We start from the raw sequence: 27,935 nt of genomic DNA, 5'->3' as shown, positions 1-27,935 counted from the left end.
ATACCGTAATATGTAGTTAATGCGTTACTGATTAATTGTAGCTTAATAGCGATTTCTATTGTCTTTCTATTGGTCTGCAAAGTATGTACATCCCTTTTCGATGACTGTCAGTGATGTTAGTCATTTTTGATCCCCATAGGTGAAAATTTATTGTAAATGTCAAAATTAAACCCTTTTGATACTTATGATTCATATTCCCATATACTCTCCAACCATTCAGTCAAAATGATGAAATTATGATTTAACTAACAACAATTTTTTCTAGGACTTGGAATTTCATGGTGTGATGCGATTCTATTTCCAAGATTCTGGACAAAAAGTAGCTACAAAGTGTATCCGAGTAGCCAGCGATGCCACCGTGGAAGATGTTATCGGTACTCTGGTGGAGAAGTTCCGGCCCGATATGCGAATGCTCAGCGTGCCCAGCTACGCTCTTTTCGAGTTACATGAAGGGTGTGCTGAAAGAAAAATGTCTGGAGATGAAAAACCATTGCTGGTACAGCTGAATTGGCATATAGATGACCGAGAAGGGAGGTTTTTATTGAAGAACGTTGATGATAAAACGGTAGGTTTTTAGTTTTCGTTATATATAATACTAGAATAACAAGATCTCTCGTTCGTTTTAGGTTAGTTCAATGGGTTCTTTAGATTCAAACGCGAGTTTTCGAAGGAAATTATCGAAAAGGGAAAAAAAGCAACTGAAGAAACAGGAGAAACTGTCGCGCATGAAGAGTGAGAATCTAGATGTTAATGGTGATAATGTAACGGAAAAATTATATCATGGTGAGTAAAAAATTTATTATTTGTTTTTGCTAGATTATTGTCATATAAATGTGTTTTAAATAGAACTTCCGGAGACGTCATTCACTCGGTCAATATCAAACCCTGAGGCTGTGATGAGGCGGAGGCGCCAACAAAAGTTAGAGAAGAAACTCCAACAGTTCAGATCAAAAGATGGAGGCCCAGATACTGGTACGTATTGCTACACAATATTGGTTTAAATAAACTTAAAACTAAAATTGATTATATTTTTTGGTTTTCTCTTGTTTTATTGGGCATTCTGTTTTAGGTGGCACACTGAAAATTTACGGAGAGGCTCTGTGCAAAGATGTACCTTATAAGACGTTATTGTTATCTATAAGAGATTGTGCGGGTGCGGTAGTGCGGGAGATGTTGGATAAATATGGTTTAACAAGAGGTACGTAAAGACTGCAATGTACAAACTGATTTAAAAGTACTTTGACAAGTTTTTGGAAAGGTGATTGCTGCCATAGTTTTAAGAAAAATAGTTCTAATGTACAACGGCTCTTCATGTCCAGTAGATCATTTTCTATGTACAATATTTCCCAGATCTTTTTGTTCTTTGTTTTTTCGTATCACAAATACTAAAATTTATTTTTATGTTGCAGCTATTGTTGTTCTGCAATATACAGTATGGTGTGGAAGATTCATAATTGGACATTAATTGCATGCAGGGCGTTCGCTCGAAGCCATATTTAAATGTTTCATAGGGCTGTTAACATTCCTTGCAATCGCTGTCCTTTTGGTAATTCCGATGCCAAATGTTCGTTCAACTATTGTTTACATTTCTAAGGTCGCCGTAATTTTGGAGATACCCTCAAATTTTTCAAGTTCATTTAGCTATGATTCAACAATAACCGCAATGTCAGATTATCAATGTTCTCGTTGCCCGGAAAAACATCTTGCAGGTAAATTACGAACGCTCGATAAGAATCGTATCCAGATGGTCGAATCTTGAGATGCGAATCCAGCGATCCCGCATTGGAATGATGTAAAAATGTGGATTTCGATTCGACTATAGGTTGACATGAGAAATGAAACGGCCAAACTACAAGTTTTTTAGTTCTTGACAAATAGCAGTGATGAGACAAAGATCTAATTTTTCGAGATTTTCATGAAATAAAAAATTGGAATAATTTGGGAATTACTTATTAAATATTGTGGTAGATACTTAGCATTACTTTATATTTTAAGTATAATATGTATATATAGTCTAGGAAATAAGGATTGATCATGATGTGATACATTGCATCTCACTTGACGTCCATTTGATTGAACATAATAAATAAACGATTGCCAGGTTAGACTTGACGTTGGAAAATAATCATATTGATTATAGTACTTTGATAATATATTAATTGGATCTAGAAATGGCAATAAATTCTGCCCAACTTCGTCCATTTGTATATGTATCAATAAAAAAGGTCCCCATATAATGAGATAATTAATTGTCATCTTACATTTTTAAGTATCAACGAATATCAGCATAACGTCTGTTTAATCCGTAACTGCAGAAAGTGTCCTCTGGTACGAGTTCCTTTTTGTTTCTTGCCATTATTGTCCATTGCCCAATATTCGTTCATTCGCACGCGGAATCTGCATGTTTAGCTTTACTAATTCGAAGGAATTGTACACAACACACACAAAGTAGGAATTCGATTATTTAAGTCTCTGAGTTTCATTAATGCCCTCTTTAAGTGGAATGCAGCGGAAAGGCCATTTATAATCGAATTTTCTAGAGTGATTTTAATAGTTTATGATTATATAGTTTTTTTGCTATACATTGATATCTATTTGTCTCTTCTTATTTTGCGGATTGTAGTGTGTGTTTCACTTAATATTGCCGCCCTCCTATCTTAATTGTTTGTCTGAATCTGGAGACGTCATCCCATCATATTAAACGATGGTGAGTACCGAAATGCATATACTCCGTACTATTTGGTTTCAGACTTCTCTATCAACGCATGATTTAACCTTCGGTCTCGTTATGCCATGAAATCCTTCGAGTCTTACAAAAATAAATAAATATTTTGGTAGCAGAATTAAGTGTTTGCCACATTAACCCTAAAAATATTGAAATTCTGACAAGTTCAGTTAGTAGGGACTTAAAGCTCCTACTAAATCGGAAGACTTGTACCATTCCTCCATTTGCATGGAAATCGAGGGTGGTTTAAGAATAAAAAACTATTTCGATTTTGCGTTTACCAACTTCACCTTGTATATTAAAAATATGAAAAACTTGTAAAGATCATTCTAACCATTAAAAACTTTTTTAGTAATCCGTTCATCTCAGTTATATGTTGTTTTAATCGTTTTAATAGTTACCATAATAAGTTGTGAAATTTCCAATTAAACGCGCCGTTTTGAATATATTAAATATATATTATATATTGTTATTATTTTGAAATGTCCCACATCATCATTTTTGCTTGTAGGAGATCCATCGCAGTTTTGTCTAGTGCAAGTGACGCAGCAACCAGGAATTCCGGATACAGAATACGTACTTGACGATGACGAGTGTCCACTCAGTATACTCATGACAGCGCCAAACACAGGTTAGTTATCTCTGGATATTTTTGCTAAAGTAAAAATTGGGAATAGATATTGTGATGGCATTGTTTGCTAGCGGTGACCAGAAAGCACAGGCCAGAATTCTTTCATCTTACTTTATTGTCATCGTCTGGCTCAGTTCTATGAAAATTATAAGATATTTGTATCTTTATCACCATATTTTGAATTCAATTGGGGACATGTTTCCGTGAAGTTATTCTTCATCACCTATTGTAATGATTTGGTGGATGCAAGTCTTACATTTTTATCGGTATGACATCTTGAATGGAAAGAATTAAAAACGGGCGTTAAAAAATTCTGATCGTACATCTTTATGATTGCTAGATTTTAATTATTATTTTAATTTTATTTTCGTATATTTACCTTTAAAAAGTTATCCGGGTGCCAATATTCTCAAAATAACTGATTACAAACTCATCATTGTAGAAAATATATTATACGTATAGATGCGTAAAATATGTATATGAGAAAAATAAAGAAAAAATGATCAGTATCCTTAGGTGGGTTATGTACCCACCTAAGGATACTAAAGTTTCACCTCTGTTCTACATGTACATGATTTTAACCATCATAAATATAATTGAATTTTAACTAAGATGGTAGTATCACTCTACTATTAGACTATACAAAAAATATTTTCTAACTCAAAATGGGCATAATTTTTTTAGAATCGTAATGCCTGTAACATAAATACTAAGATAAATAATAACCGAGTGATGGGATATTTTAATACTCAAATTAATTAATAATTGATTTCCATCTAAAGTAGATCCCTGTCTAGTATTGATTATGTTATTCACGTTTAAATTCGTTCCACACAAATGCAGAGGGCGTAAGTCAAAATAAACCACTATATTACTAAGTAGTCTATAACGTTTTTTTTACATTTCTACCCTCTGTGGATGTTGCATAGAACTAAATTAGATAAATATAAATCTGATTAATGTGGAAAGCAAGCGAGTACGTTCCAAAATTCAAACAAAGCTTTTGGTATTAGAAAATATTATAAAGAAGTAGCATTGATTTCAATTATTGCTTACAATATTGCAGGGCGCCATAGGGCAAGAAGTATATGGGGAGACAACAATAGGAAGTGCTAGAATTTGCAACTTTTTTTATGAATTGCTATTGAAGTATAAGATTTGGAAGGTTCAGTACTCAAAATATTTGAGAAATGTTTCAAAAACATTGTAAAACTACTTTTAGATTTAAAGTTTTGCAAATTCTCAAGCAAGGTAGATGTGGTATTTTAATAGGTTCTTTCAACTGACAATCTAATACATGTATGTAGGGAATTCATTTAAGAAGGGCGATTATATTTCCGTTGAATAACCCGATCTTTATTGGAAAAATAGAAATAGAGAATAGGTTAGTAAAGGTATTGTACTCTCTATTTTTTTACTTCATTAAAACGAATGATAAATGAGCATACAATAGAGCTAGATTGGATTAAATTATGTATACTTTAATTTTTATCTGTATATTTTTTGGCATATTTCCAGATTATTTCAGAGCTATTCCATAAATTTCAGAATGAACCAAATAATAGGTACCAAATATTCATTGTATAATAAAATTCGTATAATAATCCCTGTAAATCTATCTCTAATTATTAATTAATTAATGCAATTTATATTGATTACATTTCCAGTTCAGTAAATTAATGAAAATCCCTTCAAATAATTCTATTAATTATTCCACGTCAGTGCCTCGATATCCACTGATATTTGATTCTTCTGGAATCGCTCGTTTTTCGCAAAAATATACCACCTTCTAACCCCGTATAGCACTCCTCGCACCTTGACTTTGTTCTACTCTTTAAAACTAATTTTACGTAAATCATTTATCATTATGATGGCTGAAACCTAAATGTTAACGAGTTTCAGTAACATGTTGTAGGATGTTTTTGAATATTGAACATGATTATTATTAATTGGTAATAATTAATACGCGTGAGGTATTTTATGTCTATATTTACTCCTGGTATGCCTTTTCATTAAAGTTTAATATTGTAGCTATAGTACGTGAATTTGTTCCAGACCAATTCATAAAAACCAATTATTATTATTTATTGAGTGGAGGGTTAATTAGTAGTATAGGTATTGAGAGATGAATGCGTGGACATGAATTTATTGGTTGAGGCAGAGATGAAAGTTGAATTAATGAAATATAAACTTGCCCTTATTCAGTTACACATTTATCGTACTTTCATCGAAGGCCTATTTCTTAGATTTTCATTATGTCTCAGCATTAAAGGAAATTTATATTTGAGCTTTTTGCAGAAATTAATTCAATCCATTCGCCCGTTCAGAGTTCAAAAGCAAATTTCATTTGGCTTGGTTAATAAGGCAAGTCAGACGAAATATTCTCTGTCTACGGTATCAAACGGGGTTCTGATTTTGTTGAACCGTTCGAATTAGCCCTCATTAAATTGGAGTTTTTAGGGGCAAAAGAGCATCGTTTGCTCAATTACGTTTTGGGATAAAGTCGATTTTTACGTTTCGTTGATCATTTCTCGTCCTGATTATAACGAAAAATTGGGGTCATTTTAACATATAGATTTGAAATTTGTGAAAAACGATTTTAGGCTTGAAGTTCTTAACGTTTTTCCATCTTTGGGAAAGGGAAACAAATATGTTTACATATGTAATAAAAATTGTGCCATAAATGCTTTGAAATCATACTTCAAATGATTTTACAAAAGGGCAACACTAATGAGGGCACAAAATATTTAGAAAAACTGCGATCCGAAATGTAAACAGTATTGAAAAAATATGGAAAAATTTAATATCTATGTTCAAAAGAATTGAGCCGAAATGCATCCAATGGAATGTAACATGGAATTATGCTGGCTTCTGCATAAAGATAATGCGATGGAAAGCCAACTATATATTGAAAGAATGTGGATAAATTGTAATTTAAGATGAAGTATATTAGGGAAAAGTAAGAATTTTGTATATATCTTTTTTTGAAGAAAAAAAAAAGAATTGTGTCCAATGGAATATGCTTTGGAGTCAAGCGCGAAATGTATGTATTTTTTCTTTCGGAAAAGCTACTTTTCTTCATTACACGTTACATCTTTTTAGACAACAATTGTCACTTTCTAATTGTCATTAATCAACGTTCAAGTTACGAAGTTGTCCCGTTTTGAAGAAGTGGAGGATATTCGCTTTAACTGGGTTATTGTTATAGTAATTAAAGCGGTGAGTGCAGCTATCTTCCGAATTATTACTCTCACTACAAAGATGACTGACCTAAGCCATCCTCCTTCTTCTTTGTCTTTCCTCATCGGCGATTAGAGAAGAAACCGGCGGCCAACGGGGCGGGCAGCGCATGCTTCACCGCATGCAAGTTTCCGAGTTCACGTCGCACGACGAAGAATCGCGGTATCATCATCAGTTCCTGCTGTGGCCGTTACGTACAGCAGGAATCAAACATCATCTCGAAACCCGCCGCGCAAAGTTAGGTCTTTTAAACCAGTTTCGAAAATGTAAAGTTTGCCACGCAAATTATTTCGGGCGAGTTCTTTGTTTGAAGCCCACGAAAGAAATGCCGGGCAGAAAGGAAGGCGGTTTTGTCATTATGGGCCTTAAAGACTAATTTAGTTGGTATAGGGGTTGGCGCGATGACCTGAATTAACGAGAGAGTGAGGAGTATGTGAAAGTTAAAATGATGGACTGGGGCATCAGACGTACGTATACATTTCAGTTATTTTTCAGTCACCTCCGTCAACCTTGATTTACTAATAATAGAAAAATATATGGCAAGACTGGAGAAATTGAATGGGTGAGATGTAAAACTGCCTCTTAATGATCAGAATAATTTTTGGTAGCACCGGAATTTTCGTTTTCTTTCTACAGCCTGAAAAGACAAGTTTTTTAAAATTAAAAGCAGATTCAACGTTCGATTTCAGATTGGACATTAAGCTTAAGATTGTTAACTAACAAGGGTTAAAATATAAATGATTTCACTCTTAACCTGACCTAATCCGATGGAGATGTAATGTCAAATTTTGCTTTGTATTGCTATAGCATCAGTTAATGCACAAAAGTTTCGGTTAGATTTGATAATTCTCTCATACGACTTTGATCACACTTAACTAGTCTTAGCAATGTCTCACATAGTTCATCTAATATTCGAGTTGTAAATGGACGTTGTAACTAACTTTCAGCTCTCAGAAACTGAAAACATATTACACAAAATGGTACCACGGACACCCAATCGGATCTAAAAGATAAAACCAAAACGGGTTTTCTAGAGACCTTTAAAACGACCGACATGCTGATTTATGCTGTTGCTTTTTTCAAACCAGTCACGAGAGACTCACAGCTGTGTGGTACCAACAAATGATTATGCAGTTCGTACGTACCACACTCTCTTAATGTCCTCTATTGTCTCCATTACCAAGGAAAGTGTCTGTTTATATTTCTGTTTATTTTTAACACTTTTGTTGCGTCAAAAATTTCATTTTAATACGAAATTAATTACTTAGGGACTATTTAATAATCAACCATTAAACCTATCAGTAAATCGCGTGAGAACTGCGACACGCGGTCTGCCATTACTGAAACGGCATTTTTTTTATTATATAACTGTAGATCTTCTATTATTAGAAAGCAACTTAAAAATTAAACATACCTTTGTCATGAATAAATAATGCAGTAAAGGCTGCAAGTAGGGCCAAGGATTGAATTGATCGCCGTTGTACCTCGTTTCCGTATTTCCATTGAGTAAAGCAAATGTTTTCTGAAGCCGGGTGACATGAAATACAAATTACCTAAGTTTGACTTTTTATGTGTTAAGCCCTAACCACAATGGAATGCCTGATGTTTAACCCATCGATCGATTTCAATTATACATGTGTCGTATCTTAGGGTACTTAATGTCCTTGCCCTATAATCCCGTCGAACCAGCATAAACGCACCTATTATTTCGTTTCCGCTAATCCATATTCAATCCTCATTCAATGCATGTTCCTTTGTCTCTTCAATTGCAATGTCAACTGAGTAAATAAACTCTTGATTAGTCAAAACAATAGATGCATTAGCATGGGAACTGCAGAATTCCTTAGAAATTCTCATTGTTTCTAGGAGAATTTGAAATTGTTTTTTTTTTATTTTTCATTTTCATATTTTAAGTTTAAGAGTAAAAAAAAACATCTATATGTCGAGAAAACGACGATAAAGGTTTTTCTAACCCTCTCGAAGAGCGAGATTGCCAGGTTTTATATATGGAAGAATGTAAGGTCTGATCGATCAAATAATAATGAGTTTGAATTATTGATAATAGCCGAGTCCATCGAGGTTTCGTAATAGATCAAATGTAATAAACTTAAAATGTCGCCAATTATTTGGCATCTGTCGCATAATTGATTATCGATTTCAATGGAAGGAAGGGCAAAATGCTGCCGTTTGATACTCGGAACATATAAACGGAAGTAAGCTTTACGTCGCTCCTTTAAAGTTTTCTTCCAGCTAATGATGTCCCGGAATTGGAACGTGAAGAAAGATGATGGAAACTTTTAGATAACCTTTTGGAAACGGTAAAGAAGGTGCTTTTGAGAAGTTTTAAAAATAGTTTCGGTAAACGAGCATGTGTTAATACGTTTTTATATCGAGAAAGTTATTGGCAGAATTCATTGAAGCAGCACGAGGATGCTACTTGAATAAGTAAATAGTGATTGGACCCATAGGATTTAATGGTTTTTGGTTCAATCACATGACGTCCTCCTTAAGTCTCCCTTAGAATAAACGGTGCTATAGCCCATTAGTAAAATTAACAGCACTGACATAAAATTGACGTTTATTGTGTGCAAACGTCTCTAATTTAATACCTTCTAACATTTAACACCCACGCTTGACATTTCGCCTAGAAACGCTACCACTCGAGACATGAAAATTCAATTTCGCGTCTATTGAAATAATGCGATCGAAGGAGTTTTACTGCAACTTTCAATAAAACCCAAATACTTTTTTAAGTGCATCCCAAGATGTGCGTTTCATCAAAATAAATGGTGCTTCTAGTCTGTCCCCGTCCTTCGCCTAGATTTTTGCTTATCTTTCACTCTTTGAAGGACAAGGCAGTAACGGTAGAGGTCAGAGAGTATTACTTTTTCAGTCGTAGTATGGTTATATTAAAATCCGTGTAGTTCGTCTGAAATTTATATTTTGTATATCTTTGACACATCTTTTCTATTCTCCAAAATAAGTGAACAGCTATCCTATCAGTGGAGGCTTATTAACTAATGTTAAGAAAATAATCGAGAGAAGACTAATATATCAATTTCTGTTTATCAATTCGTGTGGTACAAATTTTATGATTTTAGCATTGATACCTTTGTCACCATAAGAAATAATAAATTGGTTAAATGTGAGCAAAATTGCACATTTTCAAACAAATTTAAAAATCCGTTCTTATTTATTTTTTACGGCTTTACTACATAATATTTTCAAAAACCATTAGCACTTTCTTGGGATACTTTTTTATCCTCTTCAAGGAAGTAATTTCATTCGTCAGCCATGATGTTTAGTTTTATTGTGTGCTGTTTTTAAAATAGTTGTTAAAATTTTTGGACTTGAATAGTACTCAGGGTTAAACTCAAATTCTCTATATTACTATACCTGGTAGTTTCAAACATTTTAAATGTGCCACTGTTCTCTCCGATTCTCCCCAATTAGGAAAATATGTTCCACAAAAAGGCTCTTTGACACATCAAAAAATGTTCTACTTAATCCAAACCTGGATCAGTATACTACTTCACTAATTTGCCTTTCATTTCAGTCTGTAATACCCGAAACTAATTCCCGCAATAGTCTTTTTTAAGTCTTAGAGCATAGGCTGACATCAGCTTGAGTCACCCTCGCGATCACTTAATCCCCAGATAGGAGACTCCCCGAAGTTTCTGGCACAAAATCATTTAGTCGATGTTCCCGTTTTTGTCCTAATGCGACAGGAAGTGGCTTCATATCCATTGTGGCGGATCATGTGTTCTAGAATGTGATTTGGGTAAGCGCGAGGGAGGATTTCATTTTGCTTATCGCTTAAGAACGGATTAATTGAATGTGTATGGAGCGACGAAGGATGAGTTTTGTTTTGCTGCCTGAGGGAGATTTATCGGTTTTATGTAGTTGTAATAGATTATCGATTTTTAGTGAAAGTATGCGGTTGCCTGAGAAAGTTTACGGGTGAAAAAGTGTGAGGTTTATTTGAAAGACTAACCAATTGTAAGTGTTGACACATTGTAGGGTTCAATAGAGTACGACTGTCAAAAGGTTTTGTCTCCATTTTGAAAGATTGCTTGAAATTCATATGGGTTACTTACTTTTTAAATATTTAGGTCAAATTTAGATGGTTAAATATGTTTTCTTTCTATATAGGGTGTCTAGTTAATAGTTTTTATTTGTTTATTTTCACTAAGTTTGAACCGCGGTCTTGAAAATGATCACAAAAGTAAAACCTATCTTGTCTGCCATGGAGTCTGCCAACGTCCAAATAGTTGCCTTGAGTGCTTTCTACCTAGTTTCATGGTCCAACTGACAATAATTTTGCAAATAATTGAATGTATTTATATAGGACCTAAAAAATGTATTTATTGATCAGTTTTAATCCTTCGAGCTTATACCGGAACATTGATTAGGCAAAGTATCTTTCTAAAATACACAGGTCTCCTCCAGGTATACAATTAGAGTTCATATTCTTAGAATCAGTAATCGTAAAAAAGGATAAGTAGCTCATTAAGACAATATTTTTAAGGCTTATCAGCATTTCAAATGATTTAACCCTTCTATATCTTGTGTAGTTTTCTAACATTTCAAGAGTCCCAGTATCTGCACTCCAACAAATTTAATGGCTCTTGACTTTGTAATAAAGGCATCAGTGACTGTCCTTTAGAGGTTTGACCGATTTTATTCGACAATTTCGATTGTAGGCAACTTCTTTTTAGGCTCAGATTTTCGATATCTCAACTGAACCAAGAAAATTGTCAGATCAAACCTCTGAACTATATCGTGATTGATCAATTTTATTAGATGTTAGAGAATTTTTTGCTGAAATTGTTTTGTTTGAGACAGTAATTTGATTTTAATATCAAAGCTAAAATTCGATTTGTTATGTTGGCAAAAAACATCTATTCGGGATTAATCTGAAACAGTTTTTCATGACCAAATTTCCTTTAAGCCGCGACAGTTTTGGAAACCTTTAGAAAATCAATTAATTGGAAAATAGAATTTATATAATTTTAAAAACGCCCCTTAGGGCAGAATGGAATAAAGTACTCAAAACCGCATTATATTCTTTAGGAGTTATCATGTTAAATAATAATTATAAATTCTATTTCAAGTTTACCTACCGATCTGATTTATTTGTTGAAATCTTAAGTGAGTTGGGATTTAGAGAACTTCCCCCAATTCTCTTAATTTACTGAAATGTCTGACATAGCGCCCTTGAGTCTAGTGTGATGCTCATCTACTAAACAGAAATTACATGAAATTTAACGTTCAGGTGGTAACTCATATATCGATTACTTTATAAGTTCGATTGAAACTTTGATAATCTTTGATACCCATCATCTGGAATAGCCCTATTTTATATTTAAGACATGAAAGAAGTTTTTCTAGAAATTTTGCCAGAAAAGCGAGACTTAAATAATTGCAGTTGTTACGAACTCAAGTTTTACTTGAGAGCAGAAACTTTAGCAGACAATTAAGCAGACCTTTAAAAAGCCATGTACACAATCGATATCACATTACCTTTTTGGCCCATTTCACCCTGACCGAATCAGTCGTTAATTATTAACCCCGTAATAGAGATAACTCGTATATTTAGCACTGTCTATAAATCTGCCAATCAAAAGAGAGCGTGTTTTAGCTGTTGGATATAATTTATTAGAAAGGTGTTCTGGAAGTTAGCGCAGGTTTGTTTTGGTATCGATTTAGTTATTTATGTAATTTTGATAGGTGTGCGTTCAGTTAACGTTATATGTTATTGGTCCTTAGAATGTCATTTTCTACGTGGAATTAAATATCAAAAATAGAGTACTTCTAAAATACATGCTATTATTACCACATTAATCATATTGCCTTCAAAATAATGTTTCATAAATCTCTACTTATTCTGATAAAGTTATCTAATACTTCAGCATTTTGAACCAGCTTGAGCTGTGTGAGTTTGAAAACATCGGCGCCGTGGCTTAGTTGGTTAAAGCGCCTGTCTAGTAAACAGGAGATCGTGAGTTCGAATCTCGCCGGGGCCTTGGATGTTTTTTTTGTCCACCTTTCCAGCTTCTCCATGAATATCCCTGCAACTATGTCAACGACTCTCTTAACCCACTTCCACGCCATTAAAAAAGCAACGACTCGCAACGGCCAAGTCGTAACGAGTCTCTATCTCTCTATATTAAACTCATCCGCTCCAACATCCTTTAAACCCCAATTGTGCCATCATCCATTGGAAACTTTTATCGCCGCTAAGTAAACCGGAGCCCTAATTGAATTACGCTCCCAAAACCAAAGTTTGTTAAAATGCCGCCCGTCACTCGTAATCCCATTATCATGCGCTGTAACTCTTAAGACAACTTTAATTAGAGCTGTTACAGCAGCGTGTTTTCAGACATGAAAACCAAGCTCAGTTAACTTGGTTCGAAGTAGTGCCACTTTACCGTTGCTAGGCCATCAACCTTTGTTAATATCTTTCTGGAAAACTGATAAATCCATATTAGTTTTTCACTAATTTTTTTTCAAGGAAGTGCCATTAAAAATTCAGAAATTATGTTTAAATTGCTAGCGCAAAAAATACTTCTTGGCAGAATGGCGAAGGTGCTGTATTAAATTTATTCCGAAAACTGTTTCAATAGCGTCAGTTAACTGTTGTATGTAAATATGAGGAACTGAGTTAACATTACTCGCAGAGCGCAACGGTCGTTGAAAAAGATTTGGGAAGTATTTAATTACTGCGGGTCGAAATTAATTAAACCGAATTTCCAGTGAGAGCACTTTTTGGAACAATTAGGTTATCAGGTGCTGAAATTTCACGTTAATTGTGGAAATGGTTGCGGGATGTTCTGTAAATGTCAACGACCTACTTTGGTTCTATAGCTGCGAGAATTTTCGATAAGCAAGATTTAATGAGAAAACCTTCCAAGGTGAAAAATACGCGATGACGCCTCTCGCCAACTCGATGTTAAATATATTTATAACTTTACAAAGTTCGCATCTTTATAGTTTATATTTAATTTGTATTCTTCGCTAATTTGCATCAAATTTTTATACCATCCCGAGCTTTAGACGAAAATTGTTTCAGTGAAATCGTCCAAAGCTTTTAACTCTGGAATTGTTTCCATCACCTGATGTAATAGTTTAGTCAGCTTATGTTAGAATTGTTTAACAGGATCGGGGTAATTTTTAGGTCATTCTGGATTTGATTTCAATGTATGATGGTCTAGGAAAGAGTGATTAATGTAATTAGGATGTGTTTTTTAGAGATATCAAGTTAGTTCAGGTTGAATACTTGCTATCAGTATAGATATTAAAGGTTTTCGGAACAGAATTATGGCGATTTCGCAGCTCCAAACTCATCCCCTAAATTTATTTGAATCTGCTTAAGTTACCAATATTCTCCACCAAAAGTTGACTACTTACTCAACTTGGAGTACTTGTTTTTAGTAGCGACTTGAACGGTTTTCTCATTAAAATTTTGGCATTTCAAAAGCAGCGAAGTTACGGTTTCAGAAGCAAGTTGAAGCCGTGCAAAAGGTTTAAATTTCTGCTTTTTAAGTTAACAATATTCTAAATTAGGCTCTTGCATCTTTATACAGTTTTGAAGATTTTTAGCAAAAAATCTAGTAGTATCTGTGTAGAATTCTAATTTTAGTTAAAACTTAACAGCTTAATTTCGAAGCAACTCCAGTAAAGGCAATGTACTTTTTCTTCGCTTGAGTTTAAAGACACTTTCAGCTAAAACTTGCGTTTTGCACAATTTAAAATAAATTTAAAGGTGAAGAAGCAAGACTATAAGCTGCCAAAATAATTCCGGAAATAAAATTGAGCTTTCTCCGCTTAAGTTTGAAGATGTTCTGAGCTAAAACTGTCTTGCTTGTACATTTCAAAGAAAAATGGAAAAATTCAATTGATTAAAAAAATATTTCTCCGTGTCGGTTAAGATTGTTATGAGTAAATCGTACTAATTTATACGACCTATCGTACGTTCTTGCTTTTGGCAGTAAAGTTGAAGAATGTTTGCATAATTATAGAGATTTGATACCACTGAAGCAGAGCTTAAGCTTTAAAACTTATCCATTACTGAAGTTTTCTCTAAAGTTGAAGTTTTCGTGCAGAATTCTAGAGATTCAACCGTCCGAATCAAAACAAATGCAGTAAATTTAATTCAGTTTTCTCCATTTGAGGTTACGAATATTCTGAGCTAAAACCTCTTGTTTGTACAGGTCAGATTACTTATTTTTAGCATAGAAATCCAAGGTGTTCTGAGTAAACTTCTAGTGATTTTTTAAAAGCAGTTTTAGATTTAATATGAACCCATGTAAGTAAATACAGTTATAGGAGCATCTGCGTTGAAGCTCGGTTATTACGTATAAAGTAATAATGTATGCGTATTGCCGCGTGTGACATTAAACCTCCATTAGGCAAAAAATCACGTGTGTTTCCCTCATTGTCGACCTTTTTTTTGTCCTATTTAGAGTCCTTTCCTTTCCTTCTAGTTGCGTGTATGCACTCTACTTTTCTTCTTCTGACATTCTATTATACCTACATGTCTTGGCCCTTGGCTAGTAATAAAAACCCTAATAATGAAATTATTATAGAATTAACCGGTTATTTATTAGTTATGCTTTTGCTTAGGGAATTAATTTCCACTTTTTGTTTCTCTGCCAATTTTGTTCGGTATTTTAATCCAATTTTCTTCTGAATTTCGAATTTCTTTCGTTAGAACAATAAAAAGTAAAAGAAGTCGGTTTGTGCTTAACAAGTTTACAGAGACAAGATATATCTCTCTCGGTAACTGTAAAAATAAAATGCCAGAGGTCGTGGGAAATTTCCGAAGCGAATTTCCTCACTTCCCTATTCGCGGATGTTTTCCTCCGGCGCGTGTGTCTCTTGAAGTGCCTTATTAGGGATCAAATATAATAAGCCCTTGGCAGACTGTTTTACGTGGGGAAATGTAGGCTAACGAGATATAAACAACCTAAAATATATCTGCGACGGTTTATTTCTACATACGAAGAAAATGTGAAAGTTCACAAAATGTATGTATGCATAAGAGCTTGAACTCCAGTTCTCGTTATTTCTGATGTATTGTACACAATAGCTCTGTTCAATTCACAATCTTTTAACGGATTCGAGTGTATTTTATATCCGGTTTTATTGTAGTGGAAAATTAAAAATATCTCTAGGAAGTAATCAGAGATGGTTTAGCGAGAGTCCTTTAGCGACGTTTATTAAAGAAATTTATTAATGATCGTGAAATGTATAAATGTCGCTCGTATAAGCTGGTGAGAGGTTAAGGAAAAGATAGATTTTTTTATTCAGTGAATTAGTGTAATTTTAATGAAATATTACTCCGAAGAATGTGGAGAAAAAGTGGTCTGCAACAAAATATGCCGTGTAAACGGTGTCAATGCATGGCTGCACGCGAACATGTCCAACATCTGTGTTTACCCAAGTGTGATTTCATTACTAATCTGTGAAAAACGATCTGTCGATTAACAGCTCGCTTACTGCCTGGATGCTGTTAATTACATTTTTTTTTTAGTTTCCTCATTGCATCGGTCGTTAAGCTCTTTCATCTCGTTAAAAACATAACAGCTATAAATACTAATGCAATTCGGTAGCAAAAATAATACTGAAATGAGGAGAGAAGGGTGAAAACTCAATATCCGACCACTTCAATACAAACAATCGTTCGTCGACTAATTGGTCCCAATTGACGTCAAAAGCCGGACGAATTGGCTCAAAAATCAATTCCGTTTGATCCGTAAACTTTACCCGAAGTGCCATTCGATCCGATAAACTCTAACATTTTAATGCCTGCAGATTGTAAATCGCGGTCCCTATCATTAAATGAGATTATATCGCTTTTGGTCCAGATTTAATCCAGATTGTCTCCTGTTTTATGCGTAATAACTGAGAGTAATCACCCAAATTAAAAGAGCATATTTCCTTTTAGTATACAGGTGGACGATTGTAATTAATATGCCTTAAGGGACTATTCATTTCTGAGCCGACGGCTTTTAATGGAAAATTGAGGGGAAATTGCCATGTTTGCCGAGTTTAGAGTTTGTGGAACAAATTTATTTTCAGGAAAGACAAAAATTTGAAGGAAGAATAGTTTAATTTTGAGGACTTGGCTGATTTTAAGATTACGTGATGACATAATAGGCGGCTGAGAAATTAGTTGGCCAAAAGCCACAATATGTTTATTTTTCAAATACGTTATATATAGGTGGTTTTATTGAATTAGGCTACGTCATACATATTTAAAACCTTACAACAAATTTCTCGAGGATTCCTACTTTTTAGTCCATTCAATGCTGTTAGTGGATAGTCATTTTCAAGTATCTAACAGTCCATTTTAATAAAATTCAGCCTTTTTCTTGACCTTTTACGATTTTAATACCCTTAAAAGCATTGAAAATAGTGTTAAGATCCTTGTAGTCGTCTATAACAATAAATTTTTATGTCGTTCCTCCTTTATCGTCCTCTTCAAAAAAATATCTTTTTGATATCTTTCCTCTCAATTTGTTTTATATTCCATCTAGCCCCATTCCCTTTCTCTATGAAAATCCCAGGCCGCAAACGAAAACTCGGTCCAGTAAACTGTTTTCCCTTTGCAGGCCCATATCCGTAAAACTCGATTATGCTGGGTTTCGCGTATACATTTCCAGTTTGATCCCACTGGATCCAGAAAATGTGGTCGTAAGATTTACTAGCTCCCGCAGCGCAAACATGGATAAAATACCAAATGTATCGGCGCAAGAAAATTGTTTATTAAACCCTCTTAGAATTTAGAGCCAAGCTCAATACACGGCAAGCTTTCTGACGGGGTATTTATGGACCCGTTCGCGCAATATTTCACGGGGAAGAGACACGTTGTGCTTGAAGGCGGATTTTTCCGGTAATATAGTTTAGAGGCTCCATTTCGTTTTCACCATAAAACGTGCCATTTTCAGAGCTACTTTATTTGACAGCGAAGATACACTTCGCTTAGGAATGGTTAAGAGGTTATAAAACATAAAAGTTTTTAAACTGTCATTGTTGTAGAGATATGAATCGTCGTGTTTGACTGGATTTTATTCGGTTTTATCACCACTTTTCGGGGAAATGTTGATTTTATTCGTTTATATAAGATTTTATTCGCCATTTCGTCAAGAGTCACGAGTGTAATGTCAACAAAATATTGAAATGCTAGAAAACATTTCAGGGTGGGGAAAGGCAATATTAGGCCTTTATTAAGGCAAACAAACATCCTAGAAACCTAAGTGTCATGTAAACACCACTAAGAATATACGTCTTTTCTAAATCATTCGTCTTTTCTTCCAATATTGTTAGAACGAAAGAACTGACGCGATGGTCAAATTTATGATTTTCCAGACTCTAAGGATCACTCGGAGCGTACGATGTAAATTTTAAATTGAAGTAGATATCGTTTATTTCAGCACATTTCAATTTGTTCTAGTTAGGCACAGGGGAAATTAGATTCTTGAAACTGTTTATCGCAACATTATTAATACTGTTTGAAATATGCGCTGACAGTAATTTTAGTTGTATGAAATTGTGAAACAATACATACAAAACTGATGTGCTGTAAGTAAGATGCGTACACAACCTCTTAAGTAGCCCAGCCAAACAAAATAAATTCCTAAAATTGGCTGAAAAGCTGAAATCTGTTTAATGTTCAAAGTCTCGTTCGGATGAGTGATTATATCAAGCTTGAAATAAGTTTTTACTTGCAAGTTTCCTTGGATAATACTATTGTTGGGTTGCAATTTTTATATCTCTGTGTTAAAGGTATTCAGAATTTATCTTCTTTAAAGTTTTACGTCTAGGGTGGACGCGGAAATTGGTATAGATACGAAAAGTTTTTAAGATTTTATTAAAGTGAAATATGCCAAATTGTGCCAATGTTGCTTTGCATAGAGCCAATTTTAGGCCAGTTTTAATTGAGAGCTGGATTATCCACATTAATATTATTATTATAATTTCTGGCAGTAAAGATTAATTTTTGTTCATAACAATGCGGTAAAATAAATTACGTTTATAATTATGAATTATCCTTGTTAAGTTAGAAAATCGCAGCGTTTGATACGAACACTACAATTTCTACTTCGAAACAACTTCGATATTTTATTGGTTTCGATACTGTTGCATAAGCCCTTTTTGTTGTATTGTCCCACCTCACTACCACATATTATATAATTTATTTATACAATTTTAAATAGCAGAAACTATTCTTCACTTTTTTTGATGATAACAAATTCATAGTTTGAATTTCACTTTTTTCATGATCGATTATATGTCTCGATCTTAATATAAAACACAGAGGTCGAGGCCTAGGTGTAATTGTACATACGGGATCGAAACCAATACCGCAGACAGTTCAGTCCCGCGAAAACTAAATGGAGTAATGGAAAATGTCTTCTATCTTCTTTGGACTTAGCGCCCAACTTTCGTTAAGAAATTAAAGGTATTTAATGATCTAAAGTCACTTTTACTAATTGTGGATTATAGGTTTTAATTTAAGTTTTTAGCTTTTTCCCGGAAACCGCTGAAATTGATCGAGCTTTAAATTGTACTCCATTTTCAACTTTTTGTACATTTTTTCGAAACTTAACAATTTTGGTTCCGACCATGTCTATGCCTGAAAGTAGCCCCCCATGGGGTGCGTAAGGATCATACAGGGTAACAACACTTATATTTCCCCCTGTTTCACACAATGTCTGTAGCCCCATCTAGTGGCCGTACATGTTCCACACATAGTCATTAATGGTTTGTTACAAGAGCGCCATTGGCAGTGTTCGCCATCCCCCTCCATGTAGAAAGTGTGCCGGTGGCGCCTGTTTTCAAAATGTAACATTAAGGGTTGTTATCAAGTTGATGGGTTGCAGTCGTTAGTTCCACGCGGCGGCGTTTGGCGCGATTGCCGGATAATCTGTCGTCAATTGAGCGGAAACCGGAGCCGATCCGGAATGGGCCCGTACTCGGAATTCGGCGCGAGAGTAACGCGTTTTAAATTTGTGAGTCGTACTTCCGCGAATTATGCACAGTAACGTCGATTTAAGTTTTTAACGGTAATTTCGTTCTAACGAAAAATTTGAAAACTTGAAAGTCACATGCTAGTTCACTTTCTTAATCTTCCCGTCAAATAGGCCCCACTTATATTTATGTTATTATTGTGTGCTAAATATTTGCGAGAAACATTCCTCAAATTGGTATATTTTGGAAATGAATTAAATAAATACAAATGCGTAATGTATACCTTTTTTAGTTCAAGTATTGTAACACGCAATGGAAAGCTGACATAGTCCCAGATCCAAACAAATAAATATTTCAGATCGAAACATGTTCAGTGTGAGACCAGAATAGCGCACTCCAAATCCAATATCCAAATTTAATGAGTTTCTTGGAATTTTTGGATCGAAGTATTTAGAGTTGTAAGAGTTTTATTGTTGCCTAAAGGAAAAATGTGCTACACTTCTTTAAAAAAAAGCATACATTGAGCATGAAAGATTCTCAAATCCAGGAACATTGTACTTTTGTCCACTGGGTATCCAAGAGTTGCTTTTCTGGTTATTATAGCTTGATTTCAATTTAGTTCTACAAAATCCATAATCTGAGCCCGTCATTAACTAAGTGACTCGCACATTGATCCCTAATAGGCACTCCTTTCCATATCGTGACAATATTGTTGCTTCCAAGCGCACAGTAATTAAGCCCCTTCCCAGTCGATACATGTTTTTCCATTCATAATTACTATTTTCTTTGCATACAGTGAACAATACCATCATCATGCCACCTTCATCTGGTAAATATCGCCCTGACAAAGCGGCACTAAAAGCCAAACTGAAACATTTCATAGGCTTTTACGCAGAGACATTACTCGCAGTGTTAATATTGTACAACACAACGTTCCTGATCGAAGTGCTTATACGGAGATTTTAAATCGCAGCAATCATTCTGCTTTCGGAAAACGGGGATAATCTAAATAATAGAAAGATGAAAATATAGAAGAAATTCCAGTTTTGTCGGGAACTGGTCGGAATATCAAGATGATGAGCTTTAGATCGCTGAAGAGAGTGAGGAATGGCGATTATGAGGTGGTGTTAGGTAGGTATTTTAATTGGATTAGTTTCCATTTACTTATAACTTTAATCTTTGCGTAATATATATATTATTGAATACATTTCTGAAAGAGAGAAATAAAAAATATGTATTTAGCACTGCGTTGTGATATAATTTTATATTTCTATATCGCTAATTATATTTCTATATCTTTCTTGTTTCTGATTTTTTTTATGATTGATGAAGGGACCTCGGAAACGAACAAAAGTTCACTGTCATTTAAGTGAGGAAAGACTTGAAGTTTGGAAAGTCCAATTTAAGAGACTCTGCTGATCAGATATCGTCAAATTTTTTGTGTTTGTGCTGATAGTTAAAGACAAATGAAGGGCTTGACTTAAGCTGTTACCCGTGTGCATCCAGTTTTTTTTATAAGCAATTTGGATATAAGGTTTTTTTATCCATTAATGAAAAAAAACTTTTAAGAAACGAAACTTGCAATTTTTTTCCGTTTAAAGTACTTTGTAACTTCCGGGATTCCTAAACTAACCATAAAAACTTATACTGCATACCATCTTTCACATTATTACAAATCATCTTAATTTCAGTTTGAAGTGAAATTTCATGCAATGTTATTTTTCTTACTTTATAACTTTTAGATGTGTCGGCAGATAGTGACGGCCTTTAAGATTTTCTCATGTTAAGCGTGTTAAAGCGTGAAGCTTGGCGCTTATGTAATGAGAGGAAAAGCTCTAAATGTGTGCTCTTATCCTGTCTTAACATACACAACAAAAATACTAATAAAGGGAGATGCGATAATAAAGGTATCTCTCCGGTAATTTACCGAGACAAGCGAGTCAAATTACATTTACTTGGACATTTTAGACGGCGTCACAAGACAAATAATGAAATTAAAGACGTTTTCGACTGGAACTAAGTAAAATCAACATTAAGTAGGTAAACTAAGTAAACACTTACGAAAATTTGTCATAGAATATACTGCGTAGATAACACGTCACATTTACAAATTCTAAGAGAATGCCAAGTTTTCATAAAATTTCGCATTTTTGTTAGAGAGTTTGCAAGTCTTTTGATTTTTTATATATTTTATTATATATATATAGTCTCTCCCTCCTACCCTTCATTTCCTTTATTCCTTGAAAAATAATAAATTGTTTAAGAGAATTAATTTAATCATACTATTGTGTTCTCATGTTCCTGCATAAACCATTCCTATATCAACTATTCTGTCTACCATAAATCACCTAGTATTACTGCTTAAAAACAGTGCCATATGTGGTACCTAATGCGACTCTCATCAAACCCATGAAATGTGTAAACACATTTAAAACTTCATAACAAAACATTACTTATGTTTCTTTTAATACTACTAACGACGTCTGCGATGTTTTAAATCATTTATTTCCTAGTTTAGGTTAAACATTTTACGACATACATGTATTAACCAAATTATTAGCTACTTTCTTGTACAATAATGTGCATTTAAAGACGAAGTCTATTTAAAACACGAACCCATTACTCCACCTAATTGATGGCTCAGAAAAAGATTGAAGTCATGTCGTGTTCAGTAGTCGTGGGCGTCATTGTCTTACGGTGATTTAACTTTGTGTTTTTGGGTTTGTCCTATTGTTTGTCAGGAAGACGCACGTGGATGTCGTCGAGAAAATAGTTTAAATGTAAATTAAAGTCAAAAAATGACAATACAGCTGAACCTTAAGTGGAATCACGCTATTCCATTAATGTTGAAAATGTCACCACTGTAAAATAGACATTTTTTACCAATGGAATTGCGTTACGCCTTATTATTTTTGCGATTACGAGGATTCTCCGTGAGAGTATTTGCGTTGTAAATTGAAACACCCTCTGGCATTTACAGTGAGACAATTCAAACTTTCGTGATAGCTAAAATCTGCCGTAATTAAATATTTAATTTAACACTATTTTTTCACTTTTCTGTATTTATTTATTTATCACGACAATTTAATGAAATGTTCTAGATATTGATGCCGGGATGATATGTGTAATTTTTTATATATTCTATGTATTTAGCTGCATTATATACTTAATTATTCTTCATATATCTCGAAATAAAAATGCGCTATTGCGATATATTTTAGGTAAACGAGCGATGAAGTGCTAACACAACACTTACATGGAATATTTAAAATTTTAAAGATGAATGAACACCTAATCTGAAGATCCCTCCTTGAAGTGCTCCGTTTCCTTTCTGAAAGTTACACAAAAAAAGATTTTTTTTTCTGGAATTCTCCAGTATGTGAAGTCTGCCATTACCAAAATAATCATCAACCACAGTAAAATTAAACGAATAACATTTTGTATACAAATGTAGGATGCTGAATAGCGGTTTGCTATATTTGTACACCGGAAATGTATTGCTCTATTTACATTTCAAAATTAGAATTTTAATCACAGTACTCTTTGTTTAGTATAGGGTTGAGGTCTTGCACGTGCGTTTCTAATAATTGGCTTTCATTGCAATGGCTTATTAAATTGAAATACATTGTAAATCTCACTAAAAATACCTAAAAGTAATTCCCAATATTAATTCTCAATTAACCAAAATAAACAATTTCTTTTCCCGGAAAATTACAAATTTACGTAAATATTTGATTATGAAATGCACGAAAGGGGGAAAATGTGATCGCCCGGAAGATCGACTTTCGCAAAGCGAGAAACTCGCATTTTGCATATTCATTGTTATCCCTCGGTCGTAGCATGAATCGCATTCTGACTTCAGAAAATTAAATTCTTTGAAATGATGCCTACAAATGTCGAAATATCTTTTCCGAATCTATCTTTTGTTGCAAATATTCTTTTCTTGAACAGGCGATAAATTGAGATCTAAATGGAGTTTTGTGGTTGTTCATTTTTCTATGCTTTATAAATACCTTTGACTGTCCATAATCTTAACTACCGGAAGTAGATAATTCACTGGGATCGTAAGTGTTCTGTCTACACCAGAAACATTCCAACCAAAACCCTGTTAGGATTTCGACCCTTTCTAATTTAAGCTTCTGAGGCATTTTAATGCCAGCCATTATTAGCTATTATCTCTATTATATTTCTGTCAAGAGTTTTCATATTTATAACAATTAACTGTGGGCGTAGAAAAAAACATTGTTTTTATTGCTTAACATTCTTGACATTGGGAGAGATCTGTTCTATGTTCTTTAGACTCTTAAAAGTGCACTTATCTATAAGTTGCTGTAACTTATCTTGAAACATATAAATCTATCCTTAAAAGAATCGGTTCGAGTACCGAAAGGATCAAGTGTCTTCATTATTTAGTTTGTCGTTTACCACAGGGGAGTGAAGTTCGGTTTCAACCATTGTGTTATAGTTTTGTTTGATTAGTAAAATGGTTATTTGTCAGGATTGGAAGTGTCAACATTATCACGTTCAAAAACAATGTTATACCATTGGTAAGTTAACATATCATTTAAAACTCCTTTGTGAAGATGTAAAAAAAATCCCGTTTGTGTGTATTTTTACGCATTTTATCCCATTGTGTCTGAATCTGAAGCCATTCTGGCATAACGCCCTCTTTAAATGTACTAATCCTTTTCGTTTGCTCACTTTCTATCAAAATCACTTTACACCCTGATGCGTCCTATCAACCTCGACTTCTGAAAGTATACCCGTTTCGAGAACGAGTCTAATAAATAAAAATGAATTTGAATACCTTTTCGAAGAGCAAATCCATCTCGTGGACAGCTTGAGCGATGGGAATTAGCTTTTTTTGGTAAATTCGATCCACAGGGGTCCAATTGGGGGAACGTGCCACGTTCTCATCATGAATAAATTAAGAATGCTGCCTAAATCATATTGACAAATTGCGGTGTTTACCAGCTTTTGGTATAAATAAATTAAATATCCTTCGATCTTATGGGACTTGCAAGTATATCTTGTGAGGAAAGCAACGTCACAAAGGAAAATTGAATTTGTTTTTGAGATAGAAATGTATTGAAGTTTTTTTTTGAAATTGCGAAAATTGGGTATTGAAAACATTCCTGATGTATAGTCATAAATTTGCAATGGCTGAGTGCTGTAGCACTTAAAGATTTCGTCCGACAATTTGATTTGACAAGCAGCTGTTAATGGGAGCCTTTAGGGAATTTGCACTTCTTGAAAAGATTTTAATACTATCAAATTATATGCGATAAATTCCTCAAAAAGTCGGGAAATGATCTTTCGGCGTTTTCAGACCCATTGTTTTCAATCCACAATCCTGATAATAAAATCTTTATCAGTGCCTAATAAATTCTCGATCCAATTTTCCGTAAACTCGTAAAAGCTATTCTGATCGTTATACCAACATTAAATGGCGGGGTAAAGAAAATTGGAAACTATGCATGATCCAATATGTACCTACTTCAGAACAGGATTGGATGAACCTCACTGGTTTGATTAAAAATTTATATTCAACATAGCTCGGTGTAGAGGCGGCTTAATAGAAAATTGTTATGCGGTGTACAGTTGAGTTAAGGTTTTAATCGAATCGAAAATTCATTCAGCATGTTCAAAAATGAAAAAAAGATGTACTTTTTATTTGATCAGTTTTTTGAACTCGAAAATAAGCACCGGATTCGATATATCATTGCAATGGTAATCGCCCCATTATAACAGAATTAACCTGGCAATTAAACTAAGCGCGAGAGACGTCCGAAATTAAACTTGCAATTTGAAACAATGAAACCGCAATTAGATGTCTGACCTGGATATCCACCATTTGCATACAATGTTAGGAATGAAATAAGATGTAAAAAGAGCGGGGAAACTTCTACCAGAAGTGCAATCATGTTTGGTAAAAACGAGCTAATTATGTGCTAGGCGTGTTGATTTAATGCGGGTTTCTCTTCCAGTTTAAAGCAAATTGGAGGGTAAAATAGTACTGTTCCTATTTAGCTGATTTGTGTGAATTCGAGCGTGACTGTTCTAATCTTATTGAATGTTTGTCCAAGCGACTTCAGTTTCATCTACTTGGGATGACGAGAACTTAGTTTATTTTTAGGGATATTCCTCTCCTTCCATATTTCTTGTGATGACTCTCCGACAATCCTTATAATAAGAGTGTTTGTGACCACTTTAATACGTAATAATCCCATCTCTTTATTGCTCCAATTTTTTTTCTCTCATTCACTTTTTTTGTTTACTTTTTAAACGACTGTCTTGGAAAAATCAACGGTAACTTTCTGATGAGCAACCAGAAAATGTAATCTAAGGAAAACGTTCTCGATTTTTTTATATGCACTGATAAAACTGTAAAATTATTGGAATTTATGACTAAGCATGGTTGCTCGCTCTTTGGGTGATATTTCCGAAAGGAAAACGCCTTGAGATATTTCTGGGAGATTTTAATAAGCAAAAATAATTCTGTGTATTTTCATCCAGTTTATACATATATAGCAAGGATTCACGGAATTTATGACTAAGTGGTACAAGCCTCGGAAACCCGATTGAGGAAAGGTGCGGGGTACGCAGAATAGAATTCCGATCAAACCAGTGTAGATGAAGGACACAAGACTTTCGAAAATCAAAGGACGGCATAACCCGTTAAGATATGAGAGTCTAATGCTCTATTCCCTTAGGAACCGGTTGGTGTTAGGCGTGGGTTTCGAACCCACGCTTTCTTCCGAGAACCAGATTCGTTGCACCAATGTAAACTTGGCACAAGTCAACAAATTCTATTAATAAACTGGGCTTGAAGTCGTGCAAGTGAATATAGGAGGTATAGCTATAAAACGATTTTTTTGCAATGGAAATAGCTTTAGGGAGAATTCTCTCTGGATATTTATAAATTATTTGTGTTCGTGTGTGTGTAATAATTTTGTGAATGGATTTCTTACCCTGATTTAGGCAAAATGTTTAGACTCATTATCGGAAAAATCTTTCACGAAAATTCTTGTCCCAGAAGCAGTTATGTGGAGACATTATATTGTTTTAGAATGTTTAGCCTTATTTCACAAAAAACCTCCAAAACAATAGGTTATGGACAATAATCTATGCAATAAGGCCGAAATTTTAAAAATTGGGCCTATTAATGGAATCAAATTGCAGATCAAATAAAAATACAGAAAAACCATCTATCCATTTCAATTTGAAAGAGACATCACGTCATGTCCATATATTTACATGCTCGCATTCATTCATCAAAATTTAAATTGTTTACTCGATCTAGCAAAGTGCATCCATATGAAAATAGAAGAATTCGTCTTTGTCTTTTTAATTTCGTATTCGCTAATACTGTCATCAGGCCTTTTGTGAAATGCACCGCGGTCGTTAATGAAACCATACCGGAAAATCTGCATTTCCTACTGTTCCATGTATTCTATGCAAAGAGGGAGCCGAACGGACCTGCTAGTCCATAAATCAATTGACAATCATGGATGTGTCAACTGCACACACGGCATGAGGTTCTATTCACAGAATTTTTTTCATGTATCGTTCCTGAAATGGTTTTTCTTTATGTTTTTAGTGCGAATCAACCTTTGTTAAAGCATATACTACATAGAAAGATGAACATTTTAGTGGTACCTGCGAATTAGTCTTAAATTATACCCTGAAAGGAAAACAAAAGAGCTGTTTTCCTCAGTATTACGAGGAAAATTCTACATGCATTACGCGTTTGGCAAACGCGACGCTTCATATCGTCGGAATGATCGAATTTGGCATAGAATTTACATATTTATGAAGTAAAATTTGCATTGCAATATTAGGAAGAACGTTTCGGTTTCTGTGTATTTTCCAGGATTAATTTGATGTTTGGGTAGTGCAATATTTTTCATCTATGTAATTAGTTAAATTAAAGCGAGGACACATAAACTATAAATATAGTTGCTGTCTATGTAAAGACCTCAAATGCAGCTCGACCTCTTAGTGTTACGCCCACTAATATTACAAATGTCTTTTTTATCGAATAGCTTTAACGTACTGATGGAACTGTTTGTTTTTTTCTTCATTTAAGCGAATTGATCTGCGTAGTACATAAATGGCGAATCGAAAAGGTTTAATCTAAAGGACACATAACCAAAGTTGGGTCAGTATTTTAAAACAAAAATATTCTATTATAATTAAGAAAAACTACTTATAATGTAAGAGGCGATAGGTCGATTTTGGCTTAATATTATTCATAATTTTGTTTTATATTTTTGTAGCTCTTCCTGTCGTTCATACCTATATTTCTAAGCCAAATTTCTCCGTTTAAGATTCACACTCCTTTTCACATAGAGCACTCCTGGC

The 27,935-nt window shown here is 34.2% G+C and overlaps 1 protein-coding gene and 1 non-coding gene across 4 annotated transcripts in view; both read left to right on the top strand.

Moving 5' to 3' along the window:
* The window catches only part of cno (adherens junction formation factor afadin), a 59,045-nt gene that overhangs the window by 10,524 nt on the left and 20,586 nt on the right, over nt 1-27,935 (top strand). For all 3 annotated transcript variants that reach the window (XM_066405940.1, XM_066405939.1, XM_066405938.1), the window contains exons 3-7: nt 266-565; nt 627-783; nt 847-972; nt 1,070-1,198; nt 3,237-3,356. In XM_066405940.1, the coding sequence (XP_066262037.1) occupies nt 266-565; nt 627-783; nt 847-972; nt 1,070-1,198; nt 3,237-3,356 (832 nt within the window). The remainder of the gene's footprint in view (nt 1-265; nt 566-626; nt 784-846; nt 973-1,069; nt 1,199-3,236; nt 3,357-27,935) is intronic.
* Nucleotides 12,549-12,622, top strand: TRNAT-AGU (transfer RNA threonine (anticodon AGU)). The gene has a single exon. It is a non-coding gene; the product is annotated as a tRNA-Thr (tRNA).

Source organism: Euwallacea similis, chromosome 2 (genome assembly GCF_039881205.1).
Source record: "Euwallacea similis isolate ESF13 chromosome 2, ESF131.1, whole genome shotgun sequence".
Taxonomy (NCBI): Eukaryota; Metazoa; Arthropoda; class Insecta; order Coleoptera; family Curculionidae; genus Euwallacea; species Euwallacea similis.
The sequence above is the reverse complement of the archived record's forward strand: the minus strand, read 5'-3'. Positions and strand labels throughout refer to the sequence as shown.